General features: G+C 32.1%; 1 protein-coding gene, 1 long non-coding RNA gene and 1 pseudogene across 2 annotated transcripts; 2 read left to right on the top strand and 1 right to left on the bottom strand.

The window, feature by feature from the left end:
* The first annotated feature begins 1688 nt into the window (after positions 1-1688).
* LOC120255551 lies at positions 1689-6921 on the top strand (annotated as a pseudogene).
* A 42-nt stretch (positions 6922-6963) lies between these two features.
* LOC120255550 (3-epi-6-deoxocathasterone 23-monooxygenase CYP90C1-like) lies at positions 6964-18438 on the bottom strand. The gene is given in 10 exon segments (XM_039263362.1): positions 6964-7060; positions 7302-7429; positions 7743-7849; positions 7950-8028; positions 8253-8315; positions 8317-8343; positions 8417-8692; positions 11094-11243; positions 11875-12199; positions 18202-18438. Coding segments are annotated over 10 exon segments (1413 nt in total). The 5' UTR covers positions 18363-18438.
* Positions 18439-19962: 1524 nt separating this feature from the next.
* Positions 19963-23339, top strand: LOC120255544. The gene is made up of 3 exons (XR_005535034.1): positions 19963-20191; positions 20298-20331; positions 22756-23339. It is a non-coding gene; the product is annotated as an uncharacterized LOC120255544 (long non-coding RNA).
* The last annotated feature ends 386 nt before the right edge of the window (positions 23340-23725 follow it).

Here is a 23725-nt window from a genome sequence, read left to right as displayed (position 1 = left end):
CATCTAATGCATCCTTAAAGTCTTTTCGATCTTCAAAACTACGATCAATCATAGTAAAAACTCGAGTTTCCGAATCTTTGACGATTACACGTATTGTTAAAGGGTCCTCCATGTAACTACTCAAGGTAGCATTATCAATGTTTCCTCGTATGATGAGCAAATTGTTAGTTCAATAACAAATGAAACGCTTTTAAAATTGAATGCTTACTACCAAAATCTTAACAAAAAGCACATCTAAACCGCAAAACCGAAAACTAATCAAGTAATCTAACGTGAATAAATGCGAAACATTTCAATGAGCAAAAACAGATAATGAACACCGTGATCGTATGTGTACACCATTAACATCGAATAGAAAGACAACAGTTATCTTCAGTAAGCGCAGATATAAAAATGAAAGAATAAAAAGATATATGATATTTACGATGGCCTTGATGACCCGAGAGCTCTCGTGTTACTATTTATAGTCTCCCTAACAACATATCAACCACATTTATTTTTGAATAACGGTGAATGTTGCACATTGTTTCTGAAGTCATCTTTGGAAACTAATGGAAAGCCATTGTCTTCTGCTCATCTAGAATTATATAATTAACTCCTCGATCGAAGACAGCTTCAAAGGTGCCAATCGTACATATTTCTTCCAATAATAATCCGTACCCAATCAAGGTAGTTAAATCTAACACACAACCCTCTTCCTTATATTTCAATAGTGTAAAACATGTCCATTAAGGCTAATCATGACAGAAACACAAAAACCTTTGGTCATAAATGACAACTCGAACATGGTGGTTAATAAAATAAGATAATAATATAAAACAAAATCTCTAGAGACGATATCAGTTGATGTATGGTATGCTCAAGATGATGCTTTTGCGCTGGGTAATCGTTGCAGCTGGAGAGCTTTTTGACGGAGAGACGGTGACGAGAACGCAAGATAGAAATAGTTTTTACATACCATGGCAAAAGAGGATCAATAATGGAAACAATATGAACAAGAACACCAGTTTCTCCACCAAGACACAAGTAGAAGAAGAGTGAAACTTCCAAAGCAAGTTTGCAGTACAATGACCATACCATGATGTGACTTGGCCCCATTATTCCCTCCAAACTTTTTTAAGGGTAGTTTTGGGATTAAACAAAATCATCACAGCTTGAGATGATGGAAGGGACGAATAAATACTAAAAATATAAAAAAAAGGACTGAACATGCATTAATTTTGTCAAAAAGACTTGACAGAAAGTTTAAAAAATTTTAGGGACTTAAAAATATTTTTCCCCGGATAATAATACTAAGCACTGAAAGGCTTACATAAGAAACCATCAAGGACATACAAAGCACTGATAACCTTATCCTCTTTTGACAAAATTCAAAGATTCCCCTTTCCCTGGTTTTGGAACCATGCGTCCGTACATAGCATCATCTTAGTGGATGTTGCTCAGCTTTCTCTCTTTAATTCATTTTTAACTAAAAATTCAGCAACTCCAAACCCTGATCCTGACCCTAAAAAGTTGTCCGACATCATGGTGGTTTCTGCATGCAAGTGATGTTTCCACTCCCATTCTTTTTCTTTTTACCTCTAAGTGCTCAATGGAATCTTTCATAATTTGAGGCACTCATGAATAGCTCATCACTCTTCCATCTTTAAATATCAAAGCCAAGCTTTGGGAACTCTCCACAGAACAAACACAACATGGTTATTCCCAAAGTTCAGCTAGGAAGGCAAGGGCTTGAGGTGCAAGAAACTCTATACATTCTTCCAACTTCTTCTTCTTATAACTCTCAAAATTGTGATTCGAAATTATACAGCATAAGTTATTTAATTTTCTATTTTTGGTCTTTATTCTAGGATGTTTTGTTTTTAAAGTTTCAGATCTCTTTTTGATTTACATATAGACATTTATGTGTTTATATTTTTTTAAGTACGTTTGTATATTGGATTATTGTTTTTATATAATTGTCTTTAGGAATGGGTTATTTATTAAAAGAACTATGAATATGTAATTATAAAACAAAACATAATATTATTCATGTTGTATTTTACAGTCATGGTAAGCAGCAAAGTGGTTAAAAACAGCTTGACTTTTTATGCTAGAGATCAAGGGTTCCCAATGAATAATTGGATATAATAATAAAAGTGTATCAGTATTTTTGATGAGCTTGATCCATATTACAACAGAGATCATATTATATTCCTTTTTCATTGTTGATGCAAGGAAGTTATATGGCTCAAAAACAGCTATATATATTTAATTTTTGACCAAGTTCTTTGTTAATACAATTACTCTTTAAAATGTAGGTGTCGAAATTGGGATTTGGGTGCATGAGCCTTTCGGGCATATATAATTCTCCATTAAAAGATGAAGATGGAGTGAACATCATCAAGCATGCCTTTGACATGGGTGTTACTTTCTGATACTCTGATGCTTATGGACCCCATTCAAATGAGCTCCTCCTTGGAAAGGTTTCCGTCTTGCCCTCTCTCTATCAAGACTAATTAGCTTAGTTTTTTTTCCTTCTTTCTTTATATACTATCAAGACTAATTAGCTTAGTTTTTTTTCCTTCTTTCTTTATATATATATATATATATATATATATATGAAATTCATGTAAAATAGTTGTTAGGTAATTTATATTATAATAAACTATATAATATTGATGAAAATTTATTTTTGATTAACGAGCTATGCATATTTTTCACTGACCCAATAACAGATGTGGCAATTTAAGTATCAAATGGTAATTATTTATCAAACTATGATATTATAAAAATTATTTCTAAGAGCTACTTTTAAAATCTAAATCATGAACATTAGGTCATGATAATTATCATTTCGATTAATTAATTAATTAAAATTGAAATGCTCATAATGCGTCTTCTCTTCTCTTGTCAAGCGCTTGAACTTTTCTTATGATTCACAAGGAAAAATATTAAAAAAAAATGTAGAATTAATTTTTTTTTTTTTAAATTTTACTTATTTTAGAATTCATTTGAGTTATTATTTAATTTTAATTTTTTTAAAATAATTTTTTTGAACGAGAAATATAAAAATATTATTTTTATTACTTTATTATCACTTTAATTTCCACCTTTTTTTTTTATGGAAAGAGCCAAAAAGGCTAATAATTTCCACCTATTTTGAAGCAAACAAACTTAGTATTGCAGGCGTTGAAAGAAATACCACGTGAAAGAATACAAGTAGCAACAAAGTTTGGAGTGATGCATGCAGCAACAAGTGGAATAGTAGTGAAAGGCGCACCAGATTATGTGCGCACATGTTGCCTTGCTAGTCTTCAACGTTTGGGTGTTGACTATATTGATCTTTATTACCAGCATCGAGTGGATCAAACAATCCCCATTGAGCATACCGTTGAGTATTCCACTCTCTTTGAGCCCTATTTATTTGTTTATTTATTCTTTGAATTCTTATGTGTATACCTATTTAAATAAATTATATGTATTAAAAGAAAAAGGTAAAAAAGCTAAATGTTTCCTTGCCCTTATGTTAATTTTTATTTTGGTCATCCATTTCTATAAAATTATGATTTGAACATCTACTTTTATTTTTTTTATAATTTAGTCATCGAATATATACTGACTATAACAAGTGGCATCTTAGGTGATACTTAGTTCCTCATAGATAATATATGAGTTAATATGTAACATGTGTGATCGTCATTAACGACGTATGTTTGAATGACCAAATTATAATTAAATTTAAAAGTAAGGGATATAAAAGATGTGACTTAATTATTTAACTTTCATACAACCAAAACTCCTAATTAGAAATTAAAAATTAAATAAAATTCACCACTCAAGATTTGATTACTTAACTTTTAATATAACTAGAATAATTAGATGGATAAATCTCATTCTACTTGGTTAACATTAATTTCAACTTGGTGGATAAATTTTCTGTTAATAAAATCTTATGCAAAAATGCATGGATGGTATTAGAATATATTTACTATTTAAGTTTGTAATAATTAGAGTTATATAACGAGCACATATGAACTAATAGTTGGTCATTATGATCTTGATCTATTATTTAACATAGTATCATAAGCCTTATACCTGGGTAAAACCCCCTTTTTAAAGACGGATTCACAATGGAATGATAAAAAAAATAAAAAATAAAAAAATAAGAGAGAAAATATTTATAAACTCTTCATGTCAGTTTTACTCTTAATTATATAAACTTCTTTATCATTTAATATAGAATATTACCTTAATAATATTATTAATGTACAAAATAACTTAAATAATGATATAACTCAATATATTGCTATAGCACTAATAATAAATTATTAAATATCAATTCACCAAATCATTGCTTAAAGATTAGGCCACACAACTTTAATTAATTAATTAATTAATTAATATTGAATGTAACTCTTATTATTAGGTCAGGGAGATGAAGAAGTTGGTGGAAGAGGGGAAGGTGAAGTACATAGGACTATGTGAAGCAAGCCCTGATACAATTAGACGTGCTCATGCTGTGCATCCAATTACAGCATTGCAAGTTGAGTGGTCTCTTTGGACCAGGGACATTGAAGATGAAATACTTCCACTTTGCAGGTTTGACACTGCCAGAACCTATAGATATTATTTGTTTTCACAACCTATTATTATTATTATTATTATTATTATTATTATTATTATTGATGATGATGATGATGATGAGTATGATCCACAAGATCAAATTCTTGACATTTGAGTGGAAGGAAAGAAGGGTAGGAAATACTAGATCTCCTATTCTATGGGTGACCACTATTTTAATTATTTTTAAATTTTTTATTTCATTGTTGTTATTCGTTAAAAATAAAATCTATAATCTAATCAATAAAATGTAAAAAACAAATTGAGTTAATGTATACTTGCCATGTATAATTAATAGATATGGGTAATACGGAAACATTGGTTTAATTAAGAAGAATTCAATTATTTTTGTTCTTTGTTGAATTAGAATTAAAAAAAAATGTATTACTAATAAATTGGTTAATATTAATTAACGAATGGTTATATCAATAAAATTAGTTATATCATAAAAAGAAGAGATATTTTGGATTTATTTTCCTATCGAAAATTGTCCTTATTTGAAATAACTTTCATAAAATTTCTTTTGGTTCACATTTAAAGGAAAAATATTATGAAATATTGGTTTTGTAATATTCCAATGATCTATTATATGTTAAGTTGTAGGATAATAATAGCATTGCAATAAATACCAATAAAATAAAAGTTGTACAATACATATATAATGCAATTAAAAGCTAATAAAAATTATTTGAAGGGTAATATAAATCTATATATTACATTTTTTCATGCAGAGAGCTTGGAATAGGTTTGGTTCCATATAGTCCACTTGGGCGTGGTTTCTTTGCAGGGAAAGCAGTGGTAGAAAGCATCCCTTCAAATAGTTTTTTGGTATGTAATTAATTTTAGCATGAAACTAACTTGATTTTGTGTACTTTAATTTAATTTTTTTATTGTTATACTTTTGAAATATTTAATATATTCGGAAATAAAATATAGATAAACCACGTCCTCCCTCCGTTTCTAAGATGTAATTTTCTTGCACTTAATTTTTATTAAAAAATTTCTAATTTACAGTTCTCTTTTGATATTTTACACCAATTAATCTCAATCAGAACAAAATTTTAATATATTGGGAGAGGTGGCTAGTCCTATAACTCTCGTCATTGCATGGCAACATTTTGGCAATGTTAAAGTGTTTTTTTAATGCCAACGACCTTCGGGTCTATTGGTACATGGGTCGCCGATAGAGCTCTCACCGAGTGGTGAGAGTTCGATTCTCGGCTGAGGGCACATTTCTGGGAGTTGTGAATAGTGGTTGTGTACGGGTGGTTCCAGTGCCCACGTGAGCGCGGCCCTGTCCCCACTTGTTCCACCGAGGCTTGTGTACACCCTTGGGGTCTCTAGTGGGTTCGCCCCGCTCTTCTTCCTCCAAAGTGTTTTTTTAATGTGCATTTGAGTGATGAACTTCATTTTCACATAAATTATAAATTTTTCTATTTTTTTTATCTATATTTTATTTTTCAACATAGTATTACAGCCAAAGAACACACTTACACTAATTAGAGTTCTTCTAACCTTGCTTTGCTATTTTTATTTCAACATAATATAGTCTATGTAGATCTCTTCTTTTACCATTAATACTAATCTAAATATAAATATAAAAAATAATATTGATTATTATTAATTTATATAATTTTTAGGTTCATCATCCAAGGTTTCAAGGAGAAAACCTAGTGAAGAATAAGGTTTTGTATGAAAGAGTGGCAAATTTGGCTTCTAAGCATAACTGTTCTCCCCCTCAACTAGCCCTTGCATGGCTTCTTCATCAAGGTCATGATGTCATCCCCATACCAGGTTGGTTTCTTATAATATAATCATGTGTTTAATTAATTAATTAATTGAGATGGATGAAAAATAAAGTTTATTGATTATTTATTACTTTCACAAAATATTATTATATAAATATATTATTCATGAAATACTTTTTAAATATATTTTTTTCCCTTTGTGTTTTAAGGAACAACCAAAGTACACAATCTTGAAGACAATGTAGGGTCTCTAAATGTAAAACTAAGTGAAGAGGACTTGAAGGAGATTTCAGATGCAGTGTGTATTGAAGATGTTGCAGGCCCTAGAACTTATGGACATGTTGAATCACACTCTTGGAAGTATGCAAACACCCCACAGATCGACTAGTTTGTAAAATGACGTTTCTACCCTTGATTGACAAGTTTGTAAAATTCTTAGAATACTTTAATGTTCTTTCATAAGCCAAAATGGAAAGCTAGAAATTGAACTTATACAAATAGTATATCATGCATGTTGTATTTATTTATAATGTATTTATGCATGTTTGTAAACTTTTATTGAATGCATGAAAAGGAAAAATATGGTTATATATATATATATATATATATATTATTAGACATGAGATGTCACCAAAGTTTTAAGTATTATTGGGAGCCTCTTCTTCATCTTCACTGTTGGAAAGGTGATGATCATATCCTCCTCAGTCCTCAGCCACCCAACTGTGCATTCACGAATACATAATATCAAAATTTATCATATTTGATATTTACACACCATGATATTTTTATAAATTTAAAAAAAAATCTCTAGTGTAAAGTAATTTTAAAATTAATATAATCAAGTCAAGTTATAATTTTTTAATATTTTTGCAATAAATAATTATAAAATTTGATTTCTCAGCTAATTATAAGATAAACATATTTACTAAAAATATTTAAAAAAAAAATATGCACCTGAAAGTAGTAAGAAAGTGATGGAGAAAAATGGCTGCTTCCAATCTTGAAAGGTCTTGACCAGGGCATAACCTTTGCCCACCACCAAATGGTGTGAAGTTGTCTTGATTGCTTCCCTTAATCTTCTGGATTATATATATATATATATATATCAAATGATAAAAGCCTAATTTTTTTTTATTGTCAAGTGTTCTGTTTGAATTTGAAAAAATACTTTTGAAAAATATCTTGAATTGTCTACTTTACCTCAAAAATACATTGTGATTGTGTATAAATGCTAAAAGAATTTGAAAAAATAAAATTGCCATATGTATGCATGGACTTATGGTATATCATCATAATAGTATAATACAAGATTAATAATATAATTATATTTTATTATTTAAAATGAAAAGAAATAGTTTTAAGTTCAATTTTGATGTACTAATATAAATATACTTGCCATCTCCAAGGGTCAAATTGGAAAGGTTTCTCATAGTTGTCTTGGTCCAAATGAATTGATGAAAAGCATGCCATGATGCACCAATCTTTAGGAATTAGATATCCTACAAATAAATATATAAATAAATAAATAAATAAATAAATAAATAAAGAAGTTCAAGTTACAGCATAGAGTATATATATTACCAAATTAATTAAACATACCTTTAATCTCCACATCTGTTAAAGCTTTCCTCCATGCTCCCATGATGATATTTCCCATCCTTAAAGTCTCACTAATCACCTACATCCCAACCAAAACTCTTTTACAAATTTAATTAAATACTATTTTTGGAACACAAAAAATAGCAACATTATTAAAATTTTGTCAAAATCTCAATTTTTGAATTCAATGTAGACATTTAAAATCAATTCTATTTCCTCCTTAATTTGGATATCCAAAACTCCAAATCCTATAAATCAAACATTCTATATATATATATATATATATCAGTGTAAGATGATTACGTTTTGAGTGAAAGACAAAGACATATAATCTTTCCAAGAATAAGATTCTCCGGAATATCTTTTGCTTCATTTTGAGCTCCATATTCTCTTCCTATAACCATAATGATCAAATTAATAAATATTAAAATAAAGAAATAAATAGTAAAGCTCATGTGTATACATACCTTTAATTGATTTAAAGAAGGGGAATCACCAAGGAACTTAAGAGCAAGTGTTATGAGCATTGGCACTGAATCCTCTCCTGGTATCATCATCTCAGTTATGTTACTACAAATGAAGTCAATGGTGATGTTTTGATCATCATCATCATCATCATCTTTCATTTGTTTCAATAACACATCAACCACATCATTGAGTTCACCATTTTCATCACCATTATTGCACTTGATCATCTTTTCTTCAATGATCTTCTCTATGAGCTTCATTATTCTTTGCTTTGCCTAAAAAAGCATGTTCATGAAATATATGTCAAACAATTTGTGCTGATATTATGAGAGTTCTAATAAAAGCTCATCTTTTAAGGTTTAAAATATATTAATTTTTTAATAGAGTTATATTTAGATTGCAAGAATTTTTTTTCTTAGTCAAAATATTATGGTCAATTAACCAAGCTTTACTAAATGCAATGAGTTAAAATAAAAAAATAAAAATAAAGGTGACATAAGATAGTTTACTCCAAATAGAATGAATTTAATTATATTAAAAAAATAAAAATAATCCATATTAAAGTTCTTCCAAATTTAATTCTTTCATTCCAAAATTAAATTTTAAATACTCATAATTTGATTTTGTAATCAAGCTACAAGACACACATAATTTTTAGTACTATATCCAACTCATGAAGTGAACAATATACCTATTGATTTGGAGAAAAATGGAGACTTGGGTAAGTGTTTTATAAATGTATAAGTTACCTATAAGGCCTTACAAAAGACCTTACAAAAGACCTTACAGGTAGTACTTACCGATGTAAGTTACCTATAAGGCATATGACCTTTTCATTTCAAGGATCTTATGACCTATTTTTTACACTTGAAAATTGCCCATAAAGGGTTAGATATAAAAGGATATACTAAGGTTTTTTAGGGGAAACTTTTGATGGCCGAGTAAAGGGAATAAAGGGAAGACTTTCAGGGGTATTCTCTGGGCAATACAAGCAAGATCCAAGCATCACCAAGGATTTAGGGCATCAAGTAAGCCGTTGAGAGGCATTCTCGATAGTGTTCGTGGAAGACTCGTGGCTCGTGATGGTTTGTCATCAATCTAGGATGGGGAAGCTTGAAGGAGTTTTGATGTCTTCTATTACTTTTTATTGTCTCCCTTGGATTGGTGTTTGGGCATCAGGTAGAACCTAGGGTTCATTCTTAAAAGACTTGGTTGTGGGCCTTTAATCTTTCATCAATTTTTATAATGTATTTTTACAATTTTTGAATTCAATTATGTGTTTTGATTATCTTGTAGTCCATTGTAGTGATAGACTAGAATTTAATGTTTGATATATGTGAGTGACAATTGAGAGGTACACTATGTATAGGCATATTATAATTGAAGGAAGACATGAGCCCGCCTAGAAGTAGGGCACTTCGGGGTCGAATTTCCAAACCCTATGTTTCTTCCGAGTGAGTTAAGATTAGTGTTCTTATTGTAAATGCAAGTGTAGGGAGTTTGAAGAGGAGATTTTGATAGTGGTGTCAAACGGCCCGGGCCACTGCGGCCCACGCACTATGCGTGCTCAAGCCGGCACGACCCGTCTAGAAATCGTGCCTGGCCGGCACGGCCATCCAACCACCAAGGTCGGCCCAGCACGTGGCCCGGCCCGGTTATATTATATTTATATTTTTTAATTTAAACCTCAAAAATATAAAAAAAAAATACCCTAAAATTGCTAAAAAAATATTAAAAAATATCAGAAAATTCAAAAACATAGAACTAAAAGCCTTATTGATTAAAAAAACAAAAAATATACCAAAAAATATTTTTTTTAAAAAAAAAAGAAAAAACTTGCATTTGACATGCCGGGCCATGTTGGCCCGAAGCGGGCCACGGGCCGTGCTGCCCCGCGGGCTGCAAACCCCTAGCCCAGCACGGCCCGGGGTTTGGGCCATGCCTGGCCTGGGCATGGTCCTGTAGTACTGTGCTTAGGCCAAGCACAGCCCAACTCGTGCCGGGATGCGCCGGTCCCGGGCCGGCACGGCCCATTTGACACCACTAGATTTTGATCTCTCTTCATATAGGATTAGGGTTAATTGCTTCGAGAGAAGGATTAACTACTCCATCAATCAATGTTAATCTTTAGAAAGTGTTCACTAAGTGCACGATCGTAGGATAGCTGGTATCAGCCGTATGGACCGGTTATTGCTTGTCTTGAGAAAGAAGATAATGTGTTTCAAGAACCCTCTTAGTTCATTCGAATTGTAATTAACCAGTTCAACCTTGTCCAATACTTCATTATTAAGCCAGGGGGAAGTCTATGCCCGTACACCTTCACCCCACGCTTGATTGCCTTCTTAGCTAGTACCTCGATTAGTTTCCTTTATTTTAGTGTTCTTTCTTCAGTCCAACACAACGCTTGCTTTGTAGGCTAGATAATAGGGTGAATGGCTAGTACTAGTTCTCCTTAATTTGTCGTGGGATTGACAACTTTGCAGTCATTGCACACTATACTATTTGATCGCCACATGCACTTGCATTTAGTTTAATGGTGACATTAGTCTCCATAAAAGAGATAAAAAAAAAAATTCTAAGACATGTTAAAGCATGAAAAATTTTCAAGTTTGTGGGAATTTAAGAGCAGCTTCATATAAAAGTTTCAGTAATAATGGCATTGGAATTTATGTATACCTTCAAAGACGTGTGTAAGGTTGTCCCAGGAAGTTTAATTGGAAGACATATTAAACCTTTAATGAATTCTTTAAATTATTTCTCCAACAACTTGAAGTCCTCACCAGGGCCAAGACCCAACAACACTATAATCAATGCTTGAAAAGTGATCTGATAATTTCATGACTAAATGTTAATCAAACTTTTAATTTGATTATATAATATAACAATAAACAATTAGCATACGTATATATAATCAAATGGCATCTTCATTATTACTACTAGTGCATTTGTCAAAAACAGAGCATTTGTTAAATATATTGATATGATCTATATGTGTTTAATTCTTTGTAACGTTAGTAATAAGTTAAAACAGATAATTTTATTGTATTGTCCAAAATTTGTAAGAGATATCTTGAGGTCCAATTTATCAGATTAAATAAATACACTTAAATTTGAATGAACTCGATTGACTAACAATAGTTATTAACATTGATAATAAGCCAATACTAATTATATATATCATAATGCTGTATATATCATAATGCCAATCTTACTTAGTTGTCTACTAGAGATAAAAATTTCAATGACAGTTTTTGTTTTAACTAACCAAAGGGCAGAAAAATCTTTTTATTTTTTATTTTTATCTATCTAATATTTTTTATGAATCTAAACAGAGGAGTACTCATAGACTAGGATACGAGAGAAGGAATAATAATCTTTAATGATACAAAACTAACACAAGAAAAAAAGATATATATATATATATATATATATATATATACATATTTAAATGATGTACCTCTTTGGCTTCATTTTGCATATAAATTTGTTGGGCATCACTCCATGTGATGAAAGACAAGCGCAGGAGGTTCTCAAGGTCTCTTGTGATGATCTCTTTCAAAGAAGAGGACTTTAAAAAGGCACCAACAAGACCATGCACTCTCTTGTGAAGATTTCCATTAATTTGGAGTATTGAAGACTTGCCTAACAACTCAATTATAGACCTTATATAGAAAGGTATGAAAGTCCTTCCATCATTTTGTAACACCACCTTGTTCACCTCTGAATCACTAGAGATTATGATTGGCCTCCCTAATATGTGTGTCTTGAAAACCTTTCCATATCTGAAATTAAATTAAAAAAAGTTTTTTTAGGGAAAAAATGTTCAAGAATATCAATATGTAAGAAGTTTGCATTAATATATATATAAAAAAAATCTCAAATGGTTAAGAAAATTAAGTCTTTTTTCCTTAACAAGTTTCTAAATGGCAAACCTAAATGTTATCTTATTGATAATAACGTCATTGATGAGAATAATGACATTGATGAATGATGATGACTTTGATACAGGACTACTAACATGTGCTAACTATATATGACACCAAAAATCGCCCAAGCAGAAAGTGCATTAATATAAATACAACAATATAAGAGCAAGCAATACAAAAGTGTGTCAACTACATTACAAAACGAGTCCTAGTACTTTTTTGGCTTTGGTTTATCACATAAGCGGTTTTCTTATAATTACCCAAATATGTATGTTAGACTAATTGAAAATCTTTTTATATATGAAATATAATTAATAATTATTTTAAAAACCTTTAGAAAAAAGTTTCTTATTGTAAATTGAAATTAAAATTATTGAACAATATAGTCATTGATAAAGGGTTTGCAAAAGCTTTTGAAAGATTTAATATTTTTAGATTAATTTATGTAATTAAACAAAAATAATCCTTATAAGTTGGTTCTTTTTGTCTAATGTCATAGGCTGTAATCAACTTAATTAGAGGATCCTGTGATATAGAAATAAAATTTGAGTTCACAATAAATATAATTACCTAAGAAAGAATTAATTAGAAAAACCTACCATAGTTGTTTTGTTCTCAAAACAAGATCTCAAAATAGACAATATCTAATTTTGTAGGAAAATATAAATAAAAAATAAAATATATTTTTGAAGAAAAAAAAGATTCAAACCAAATTAGAATCGAACAAAACATTTCTTCCCAACTAAGAATGAAAACATCATCAAATCCATTTCGAAAATTATGACGAAAAATGATTCAACAAAACAAACACAGAATGAGAAACTCTTAACAATAAACATCATCATAAGAAACCTTCATGTTAGTCAAAAACTATACCACCATTGGCTCACCAACTCCTCTCACAAAACCATTAGCCTTAACATGATTAAAAAAAAATTAGAAGTTGTAAAAATGCCAAGAAATGGAGACTGAGGTTGGTGAAAGAATTGCCTATAAAAAGGCAATGGTGGAAGCTCATTCATCACAGCCTAAGTGAATGAGTGTGAGAGTGAAAAAGTGAGAGTAATATTTTTTTTTTAAAAAGTTGATATTTCTCCTAGTATAAGAAAGAATAGTGGTTTTCTTTTTGTAACTCCTAAAATTTTTCTACTTAGTAATTTTTTTTATAATTGCTCGTGGTTTTAACCCTAATTTTTAGTGGCTTTCCATGCAATATTTGTGTGTCATTTATTTTTTTAGGATTTTTTTCTTATTTTGCTTTGTTGTGATCCTGCTTTATTTGATCCTACATTTTTATAACAAGTGGTTTCAGAACTAGATTTGGATGTGTATATCTACTTATCATATGTTTTGTGGCTGCCACTATAAGTGGATCATCAACATCAGAAAATAAGTTAGACTATTATTCATCCCATTGAAAGAATCGATTCATCGCTTTTGAAGAGAATTTGTAATAGAAACAATGAGCGTCAAACATACAAGATTGAAAAATTCAAATGGGAGTAATTTCTCATTGTAGAAGTCAAGATAAAAGGCAACCCGAGGAAGGATAATTATTTAGCGGCCATTTGTGAAAGGTCAGTTGAGGTCAAAGATGACAAGTGGAATGAGATGGATGGGAACGCTATTGCCAATCTTCATCTGGAGCTTGCTGATGGAGTTCTACCAAGTATAACAGAGGAAAGAAGGCGGTGAAGGAGATATGAGATTACCCGATCACTAAGTTTAGTACGAGGTCAAGTCACTCCATAACAAGGGTTTTTAAGAGGAAGCTATACTTTCGTGATGTCACAATGATGAAGCACTTGAACAATCGGGAGGCCTTGGCTAGGGTGATGAGAGGAAGATCAGCAGAGCGTGGCCTCGGTCACGAGCTACAATCATGGGCGATCAAAGTCAAGGAGTAAGAAGACTTTCAAGTGCTACCTATCGTGACAGAAGGGTTACTTGAAGAAGGATTATTGGAGTATAAATAAGAAAGATTCCAATCCTCAAGGAAATGTTGCAAACATTTTAGATGATGGAGATGCCATGGTGTGTGAAGCAGCAATGACAACATGGAAAAGATTTGCTGATGTGTGGCTTCTTGATTCATCAACCATGTTTCAAATGACATCTCGAAGAGAATGGTTCCATTGTTATAAACCTATCTTTGGGGGATCTGTGTACAACTGTAATGATCAAGCCCTGAAAATTGTTGGTATTGCCACCATCAAACTGAAGATGTATGATGGCACGGTTCGCACCATTCAATAAGTTTGACATGTGGAGGGTCTGAAGAAGAATTTATTGTCTATATGGAAACTTGATGATCTTGGTTGCAAAATTGAAGTCCAGAACAAGATTATGAAGGGAGAAACTTTATACATACTAAAAGGAGAAACTTTGCAAGAAGGAGAAGCCTCGGTTACCACAAGTAGTCTAAGTGAAAGATTCACAATGGCACAACACAGAAAACTCAGACATATGTTGGAGCAAAGAATAAAGATTCTTGCAGAGAGAAATCAACTTCAAGTTCTCACGAAGGTAACACTACCCTTTTATGAGCATTGTATTGTGAGCAAGAAGCATCGACTGAAGTTCAATACATCTAATTCTAGAAGCAAAGCAATTCTAGAATTGGTTCACTCTGATGTGTGGCAAGCATCAGTTATACCACTGGGAGGAGCAAATTACTTTATACCATTTATTGAAACCTATTCCAGGAGATGTTGGGTGTATCCTATCAAGAAGAAGGTAGATGTATTTCAAGTCTACAAATTTTACAAAATGTGGGTGGAACTTGAATCTAGTGAGAAGATCATGTGCTTAAGGACAGATAATGGAGGAGAATACACAGGCAAAGAATTTGATGAATTCTGAAAGCAAGAAGGCATTAAAAGGAAGTTCACTACAGCCTACACTTCTCCACAAAATGTAGTGGCACAACGGATGAATAGGACTCTCTTAGAAAGAACCAGAGCAATGATGGAAGCTGCAAGCTTAGACAAGAAGTTTTGGGCAGAAGGATTAATCAACAATGCCTGTTATGTGGTGGATTGAGCTCCATCAATTGTAATTGAGATGTTGTGGACTGGTAATTCAGTTGACTATTCAAACCTTCATATATTTGGAAGTCCTATGTATGTAATGTACAATACCCAAGAAACCACAAAGGCGAGATCCTAAATTCAAAAATGTATGCTCTTAGGTTAAGTGCCGATGAAGTTAAGGGTATCTGTCTGTGGAATCCCACGCCCACAAGGTTGTAATCGATGAGGGGATGTTATTTTCATAGAAAACAAAGAACAAGATCAAAGCGAGATGGTGAAAGCACTTCAAAAAGAAAACGCAGGAGGCTCAATGGTACAAGTAGAAAAAGAGTCGGAGCTACACCGGAGCATGAGGTACAAAAAGCTAGGTGAATCACGAAGTTTCGAGTTCGACGATTAACTCGTACAATAAAGACACGAAGTTGACATTCTGATTATATTTGGAAGGTACCATTGCATACTGTTTTCTAACTTATGATGGAGAGCCATCAACTTTTCAAGAAGCACTGAACAATCCACATGTATCTTAGTGGATGGAAACACTGCAAGAAGAAATTGAAGCTCTTCATAAAAATAGGACATGGGAACTGGTGTCACACTATAAGGGTAAAATCCTATTGGTAACAAATGGGTCTACAAGTTCAAGCATAATAGTGATGATCAAGTAGGCCTTTATCATGCTAGATTAGTAGTGAAAGGATATGTTCAGAAGGAAGGAATTAACTTTAACAAAATATTTTCACTTGTAGTTCGACTCACAATAGTCCGAGGAGTCCTGGTGATGTGTGCTACATTTGACTTGCAACTTGACCAGTTAGATGTCAAAACTGCATTTCTTTATGAAGATCTTGAAAAAAAGATTTATATGCTCCAACTAGGAGGATTTGAAGAAAAAGGTAAGGAGAATTTGGTTGGTAGGTTGAACAAATCTTTTTACGGTCTAAAACAGGCACCAAGATGTTGGTACAAGAGATTTGATTCCTTCAACATAAGCCTTGGATACAACATACTCAATTTAGACCCTTGTACATATATCAAGAGGTTTGAAGATGAATATTTTATCTTGTTATTGTTGTATGTTGACGACATGTTAGTAGTAGGCCCCAACAAAGATCAAATCAAAAAGTTAAAGGCACAGTTGGCTAGGGAGTTTGAAATGAAGTACTTAAGACATGCAAACAAGATTCTAGGGATGCAAATTCACTGAGATAGAAATAATAGAAAGATTTGACTTTCTCGGAAGAATTATCTGAAAATGATCTTGTGGCATTCCAACATGTAAGACTGTAAGCCAATTTCTACCCCACTTTTTGTTAATTTCAAGTTAGCCTCAAGCATATGTCCTAGCAGTGAAGAAGAGAAGATGGAGATGTCTTGAGTACCGTATGTATCAACAGTGGGAAGTCTAGTGTTCACCATGATTTGCACAAGACTAGACATTGCACATGCAGTGAGACTGGTAAGTCGATACGTGGCGAATCCTGGTCGAGAGCATTAGAATGTTGTCAAGAGAATTCTTAAATATGAAAATGGAACCTCAAATATTGCATTATGTCATGGAGGATTAGAGTTTAATGTCAGTGGATGTGCTGATGTAGATTATACAGGTGATCTTGATAGAAACAAATCCACTATATGATATGTGTTCGCACTAGCAGGAGGAGTTGTAAGCTAGGTTTCAAACTGTAGTCAGTCATGGCTATGTTAAAGACAGAAGTAGAGCATTTGGTATTTACACAAGCTAGTAAAGAAGTAGTGTGGATGAAGATGGTGTTGGAAGAACTCGAGCACAAACAAGAGAACATTACTCTATATTGTGATAACTAGAGTGCTTTGCATCTTAGGAATCCGACATTTCATTCAAAGAAAAACATATTAGAGTTTAGTACCACTTCATCTCATGAGAATTAGAAGAATGAATAGTGCACATGCGTAAGATTCATACCAAGGACAACTTAGTAGACTTCATGACAAAAAGCAATCAATATTGATAAATTCATATGGTGTCAATTCTCTTGTAGTGCATGATGAGATGTAAGTAATATTGAGTGGTAAGATAGACAAATGGTGTGAAGATGTGATTGATTCTCAATCAAATCTTCAAGTGGGAGAAATTGTCAAGTAAAAATCAATACCACAAAACATTGGCTCACCAACTCCTCTCACAAAACCATCAGCCATAACATGATAAAAAAATTAAAAGTTGTAAAAATGTCAAAAGTGGCGCAGGGGTTGGTGAAAGAATTACCTATCAAAAGGCAATGGTTAAAGCTCGTTCATCACATCTTATTGAGTGAATGAGAGTGTGAGAGTGAAGAAGTGGGAGAGAAAATAGACGAGTGGGAGTAAAAAATATTTTTTGAGAGTTGGTATTTCACCTAGTATAAGAGAGAGTAGTGGTTTTCTCTTTATTATTAGAGAGAGTTTATAACTCCTAAAGTTTTCCCATTTAGTAAATTCTGCAATGCTTGCCCGTGGTTTTTACCCTAATTATTTAGCAGGTTTTCACGTAATATCTGTGTGCTTATTTTTTAGAATTATTTTTCATTTCTTTTGTTGTAGTGCTGCTCTATTCGATCCTACATTTTTTATGACACTTCAACTCTTAACACTAAACATCCTCACAAAGTAAATAAAAAAACTCTTATTTTGATTCAAACCATCAACGCTAAACCACAAAATGAAAACCAAACACAAAATTAATAAAAAACCAATGAAACCTCTTACTAGTAAACCTCATAAAAAGCAAAACCTTCTTCTCATTCAAACCCTAAACCCCAAAATCCTATGAAAGAGAGAAGATAATGAAAGAAAGAGTAATCTTACAAAGCAGAATGGTTGTGCATGAATTTCAAAGGGTTAGAGGAACAATCGCAAGCAATGAACTCAAGAGTCTCTCCAATCAAAGGCCATCCCAAACTCCCATTTGGAATCCTTCCTTTGTTTCCATTATTATTCACTCTTGCAGACATCAGCATCATCTCCATCTTTTTCTTCTTGTTCCACCATACACAAGAGTACCACCATAAACTCACAGTGCACACCAAAATCAAAGATCCTAAAACCTAATCCATCCCTCCCTCACAATGTTTATCCCTTATGGCTCATTATGTGTTATATATGGATAGATAATGGGCTAATTTACCAGAAAGTCCCTAAAAAGTTACAAACTTTTATATAGGTAATTATATTTTTAATTTATTTTTTAGGTCTCTCCTTTTTAGAATTTTTACTCATGGAAGAATTTTTACTCATAGAATAGATAGTGCTTAAACCAAGTTACTGGTTTATCCTTATGTATAGTTTTTGTATGATTTTACTTAATTTAGTCTTTTTTTAGCATTTTTTTGGAATTGTGTTTAATTTTTTTAATTTTACAAGTAAACCATTAGATAGTATGAAATTAATATTATAAAAAAGAAAATGATAAGAAAAAAGAATCTAAGGACACTATAAGAAAGTTGACAATATCATTTTTAGAAACTTTCTAGTAATTAATTAATTAGCACCCAATTAATATGTGAAGATTCATTGGTGAGTAAAAAAGTGCCTCGCTATATATAGCAAGAGAGGATATTATAAGAAAGTTGACAATATCCTTTTTTAGAAACTTTCTAGTAATTAATTAATTATCACCCAAATCCAAAGCCAAGAAACACACCAGAGATATAGTTTCAAAGTATAACCATTTTCAAAATATACTAAACCAAAATATCACCATATTCCAAAAATGCAAACCAAAATTTAACAAATTTCTAAAATAAAAGTATGTCTTCAAATTTACTATAATATCATGGTTATTTATTTATTCTTGGTTACCCAGGGGTCATTTATTTATCCTCAATGGCCCAAGACTGAATAACAAAAGTCATTTATTTTTTTTTTTGGGTGACCCGAGATTGAATAACAGAAGCCGTTATTATTTCACCAATGGATCAGTGTGAAACTGAAGTTTTATTTTCTAAAAATTCTTGTCAACAAGGTCAATGTTTGACCCCATTTACATAGTTGAGCATGGCTCACAAAAATATTCAAACAAATCTCATATTCAAACAAGTACAAATACAAAATTTCATAATCCCACTCTAAAGGAGATAAGCAAATATTTTCAAAATAAATATTTTTTAACTAATATAGGTAAGCAAATAATTGTATAAACACTAAATTAATAAATAGGCAAAGGATAAAACTAAAAAAAATACTAAGTAATTAAGAAGAAAATTATAATAATAAGTTGAATATATAAGAATTTTATAAACGAATAAACGAACCACAATAGCAAATAAATAAATAAATAATAATGAAATGAATGATTAATAAGATATAACAATTTGAAATAAATCATTAAATTCTTAAAGACAATAATAACAGTAATTAATAATAAATAGATACTTAAAAGTCTAATTATTTTCTCATAGAATTAGGCCGATAATAATAAGTGAATAATCACGCATAATTTTTCAAAAATCCTTTCAAAAATACAAAAATTCAAGTTAAATTACATGCTACTTGTCAGGACTCCGAACCCAAATCAAACACCAATCCAAAGCCGCATGAAGAGGTCCTTCTGCAATACTAAACTTTTCCTCAAACTATATTGCCTACACATAACCCAAGATATTTGTCATAGCCTGTCCTCCTTAGCCCAATACTGTTGCAGTTGTAGCCTAGCACTGTAGATTGTATGTGGTATGACACTGTAGTAACCCGAGAATTCCTTTGAAACTTCAACCCTTTCTCTTCCAATTCCACCTTGATTCTTGAACTGCGAACCCCAGTCTTTTCTCTATTCATCTTCTTCCTTTTGTGGTTAAAGGTAAGAAATCCTTTGATTTTTCTTAAATTTAAGTTATCTCCTTGATCTTAACCCTAGATAAGATTAGGTTTTGTTGTTTTAATATTTTCTCTCTTGTTTCCACTAGATCTATAAAAGTAAGTAGGAGGAGCAGAAGCAAGGTGAGTGGGTTAACCATTCCCTCTTAACCTCTTCAAATTCTTATACAATGAATTTGTTTGATTTGGTGATGACTTAATTTGATTGTGTGAAATTCTTGCGCTTGTTAGGTAACATTATCATAATATGTGTATTTTGAAGGGTTATACTACTATATTTGATGATATGTTCTCAAACTTCAAAGTTTTGGATGTATGTCGGCTCATCAACATCTTATTCATCAAAACCTACTTTGGGTTGTAAAATGAATTTTGTATTTGTTGTTTGTAGTTTTGAAAAATTAATGACCTTTGGGAGGGAGGCTTACCATGTTTTATTCAAGAGAAGTATATAGATCTTATGTACTAGATAGGGTGAATGGTTGATTTGGGTTGAGGAAAAATGGGTCATACATCCAAAACTTTGAAGTTTGAGAACATGAATTTTATCAAACACCTTGTAAAATGGGTCATATTCATGGGTTATGCTAGAATTCATGTGTGGGGATTTGGTTGATGTATGCAAGGTGTTTGATAAAATGCTTTTGAAGATTAAATGTACTCAATGATCACATGGTTGTGAGAAATGATAGTACAAGTGATTTTGTTAATAGAGTGGAGGTGTGATTAGAGGAACTAGAATGGTTGTGTAAATTAGAGAAGAAGGTGATGGAAATGTTGATGTTGACGATGACTAGGATATTTGAAATGTTAATGATGATGCCGTAATGGTAAGGTAAACCTAAATATTGGATGTTTGAGCTTGGGTACCTTGCATATGTTGGCAAACTCCACATGTGGGGGAGTTGCTTAAAATTATGTTTATAGAAAGGAGTTAGGGAAGGGAAGTATATGGATGTATTTGTGATTTTGTGAACTAGCTTATGAGAGTAGAAGAGGGGAATGTGTGTGGTAGCATTGGGGAATGTATGTTTTTAGAGTAAATTAATGGGTTATTGAGGGATATAGGTGCATGAGTGTTCATGGTTAAATTTAGTAGAATGAGCAAAGGAAGTTGGTTAAGTTATAAGTATTGAGAAAAGCTAATGATGTTGTGATGTATATCTCTTTGAATTCAATGATTTTATAAAATTTTTTATAGAACTTTTATTTATTTGGCTTGGTTAAATCCTCCATGGAAGTTTTCGAGATCATTTATGGGTGCATATGGTGAAATCGGGGTGCTTGCGAGAACTTAGAAACCGCATGGGGTTGGCTAGAAGACATGTGAGCACCATACAACCAGCATGGAGTTGTCTGGGAGCCATGTGGGCACCATACAACCTGCATATATAGTACTGCGGCACTTATTGGATTTCTTCAATTCATGTTCCATGGTAAAATTTTGGATTGGGCTAACTTTAATGGTGTTAGGATAAGTTAGTATTGAGTTTTGTTGTGCGAATCTATAGAGTTAAAGCTACGGAAAGTTAAATTATAGATTATAGATGATGCTATGGATTATTTATACTTGAAGATAAATTTCCTTTAGTGCGGAGATGTTTGCTTGATTATTAATAAAAGATATCAAAGATCTTGGTAAGAGAAGATATTTAGTGAATTTTTATAGGTGGTTTTGGATGATTGTGTTTATGAGGGACCTTGGGGTTACTTGAGTTTTGATGTGCATTAAAGTTTAATATTGATGTCATGCATTTGGAAATTTAATAGTGATGGATTACCATGTTGGTTTTAGTTAGAAGTGAAATATGAGTATGAAGGTCTATAAGAGTGGCTTAAGTTGAAGCTTGCCTATGTTCCTCTGGTTATAATCCTTTCAAGCATGTGAGGTGGCAATGTTTCCATTTTAATTTAAGTAAGAAGTCATTGAGTATTTGAATAGCTCATAAAGAGAGGGCATAATTGGGATATGACATTTAAATCATAACTTGTATGTCAGTGTTTATGATCTTGGCATCGAGGTTAAATGTAGGTTGTTTATTGTGATTGGATTTTGTTATAGCATTTGTGATGTTTTAGCTTAAATATGCTTATATTGTTATATAAGGATGGATCTACTCCAATTGGTCATTTTGTTTGTGTAACATGTGTATTTTGTTCGTGCAAGGTATCACTTTGTTGATTTCTATACTAAATTATTCATGACATGTTTTAATCTTGTTCAAACACTTGAAGCATTTTTGTGGCTCAAATGGAATGTTATTGGATTTATACTATGAAAGTCTCTTGTTTCTTCCGTCATCAATATACATATACATATACATATACATATATATATATGGTATATGGAAAAGCTTTCAAAGCATTGAACTATGTAATTTGATTTAGGAGTTGGCCTAAAGTGTTATTTAAATAGCTGAAAGAATTAAATGCACATCCTTTGGCATTCTTGAGATTGCAAAAGTACTCGGTCAAATGAATAAGTATACTTCTCATGCTACGCAATATCGTTGATATTTTGATTACATGCTATCTTGGGTAATGCAGGATACGGCCCTACCACTGTAGTAGTGGTCCCCATGGTCCATCCTACAAAGAGGTGGCATGGATGACCAGTTATTTATCCCCTTCAAGAGCCGCGTAGAGAGCTTGAGAGGGTAGTGGAAGATCCCACACAAAATTCTGAGACACAGTGGCCACCGCATAGGATCTCAGAGGCCAACGTGAACAAAGGCAATTATTTTGTTACACTGAAAAGAAATAACTTTGGCGATTCCTAACTTAGTCGCTGTCAAGGCTAAATTCAGAGATGATTTTGTTAGCTGGCCCAAAGATTAAATTTTCTACATAGGCCTTGAACTCTATTTGCTATATATGTATATAGTTTTGAGCTTTATATCTTTACTGGGAAATTATGTTATGTTTTATTTTGGGATGGTATCTACAAGTTTATATTTGAGCTATGTTTTCTACGTCAATATTAACAAGTGTTTGTAAAGTTTTGCATTAGAAACTTATGTGTATATTCATACATGCACTTTGCATTATGCCTTACCCTTACTTACCATGTTCATACTTGTATATTGTAATTATTTGACATTTTGGAAAGGTATGAATAACCCTCTTTTGTATTTGAAGGCATTTATGAGTTTTCCACTTGTTTTCGCCCCACTCATTAAGTAACCAAGTTACCAAGCATCTCTTCTTCTATCTCTCCAGGTGCTGGACTCTAAGGTTATTGTGCTTGAGACCAGTGGCATTCACCCAGTACTAGGATGGGCCCACTAAGGTTGTCATTTTCTTATAATTTTTTTGAAAATTTTTTATTTCTTTTATATTATTATACAATATTAAGTTGTAAAATACTTTTAAGTACACTGGAGATTATTTTGAGAACAAGATATCAAGTAGCCTTGCAGTGCTTCGGGGTTAGGAGGACTTGTGCCCCTATATCAAAGTATTGCGGCGGTTGTTGTGTGCTTGACCGTGGGTCGGGGCGTGACAATTAGATTGGTAT

This window comes from Dioscorea cayenensis, unplaced genomic scaffold (assembly GCF_009730915.1).
Source record: "Dioscorea cayenensis subsp. rotundata cultivar TDr96_F1 unplaced genomic scaffold, TDr96_F1_v2_PseudoChromosome.rev07_lg8_w22 25.fasta BLBR01001060.1, whole genome shotgun sequence".
NCBI lineage: Eukaryota > Viridiplantae > Streptophyta > Magnoliopsida > Dioscoreales > Dioscoreaceae > Dioscorea > Dioscorea cayenensis.
The sequence above is the reverse complement of the archived record's forward strand: the minus strand, read 5'-3'. Positions and strand labels throughout refer to the sequence as shown.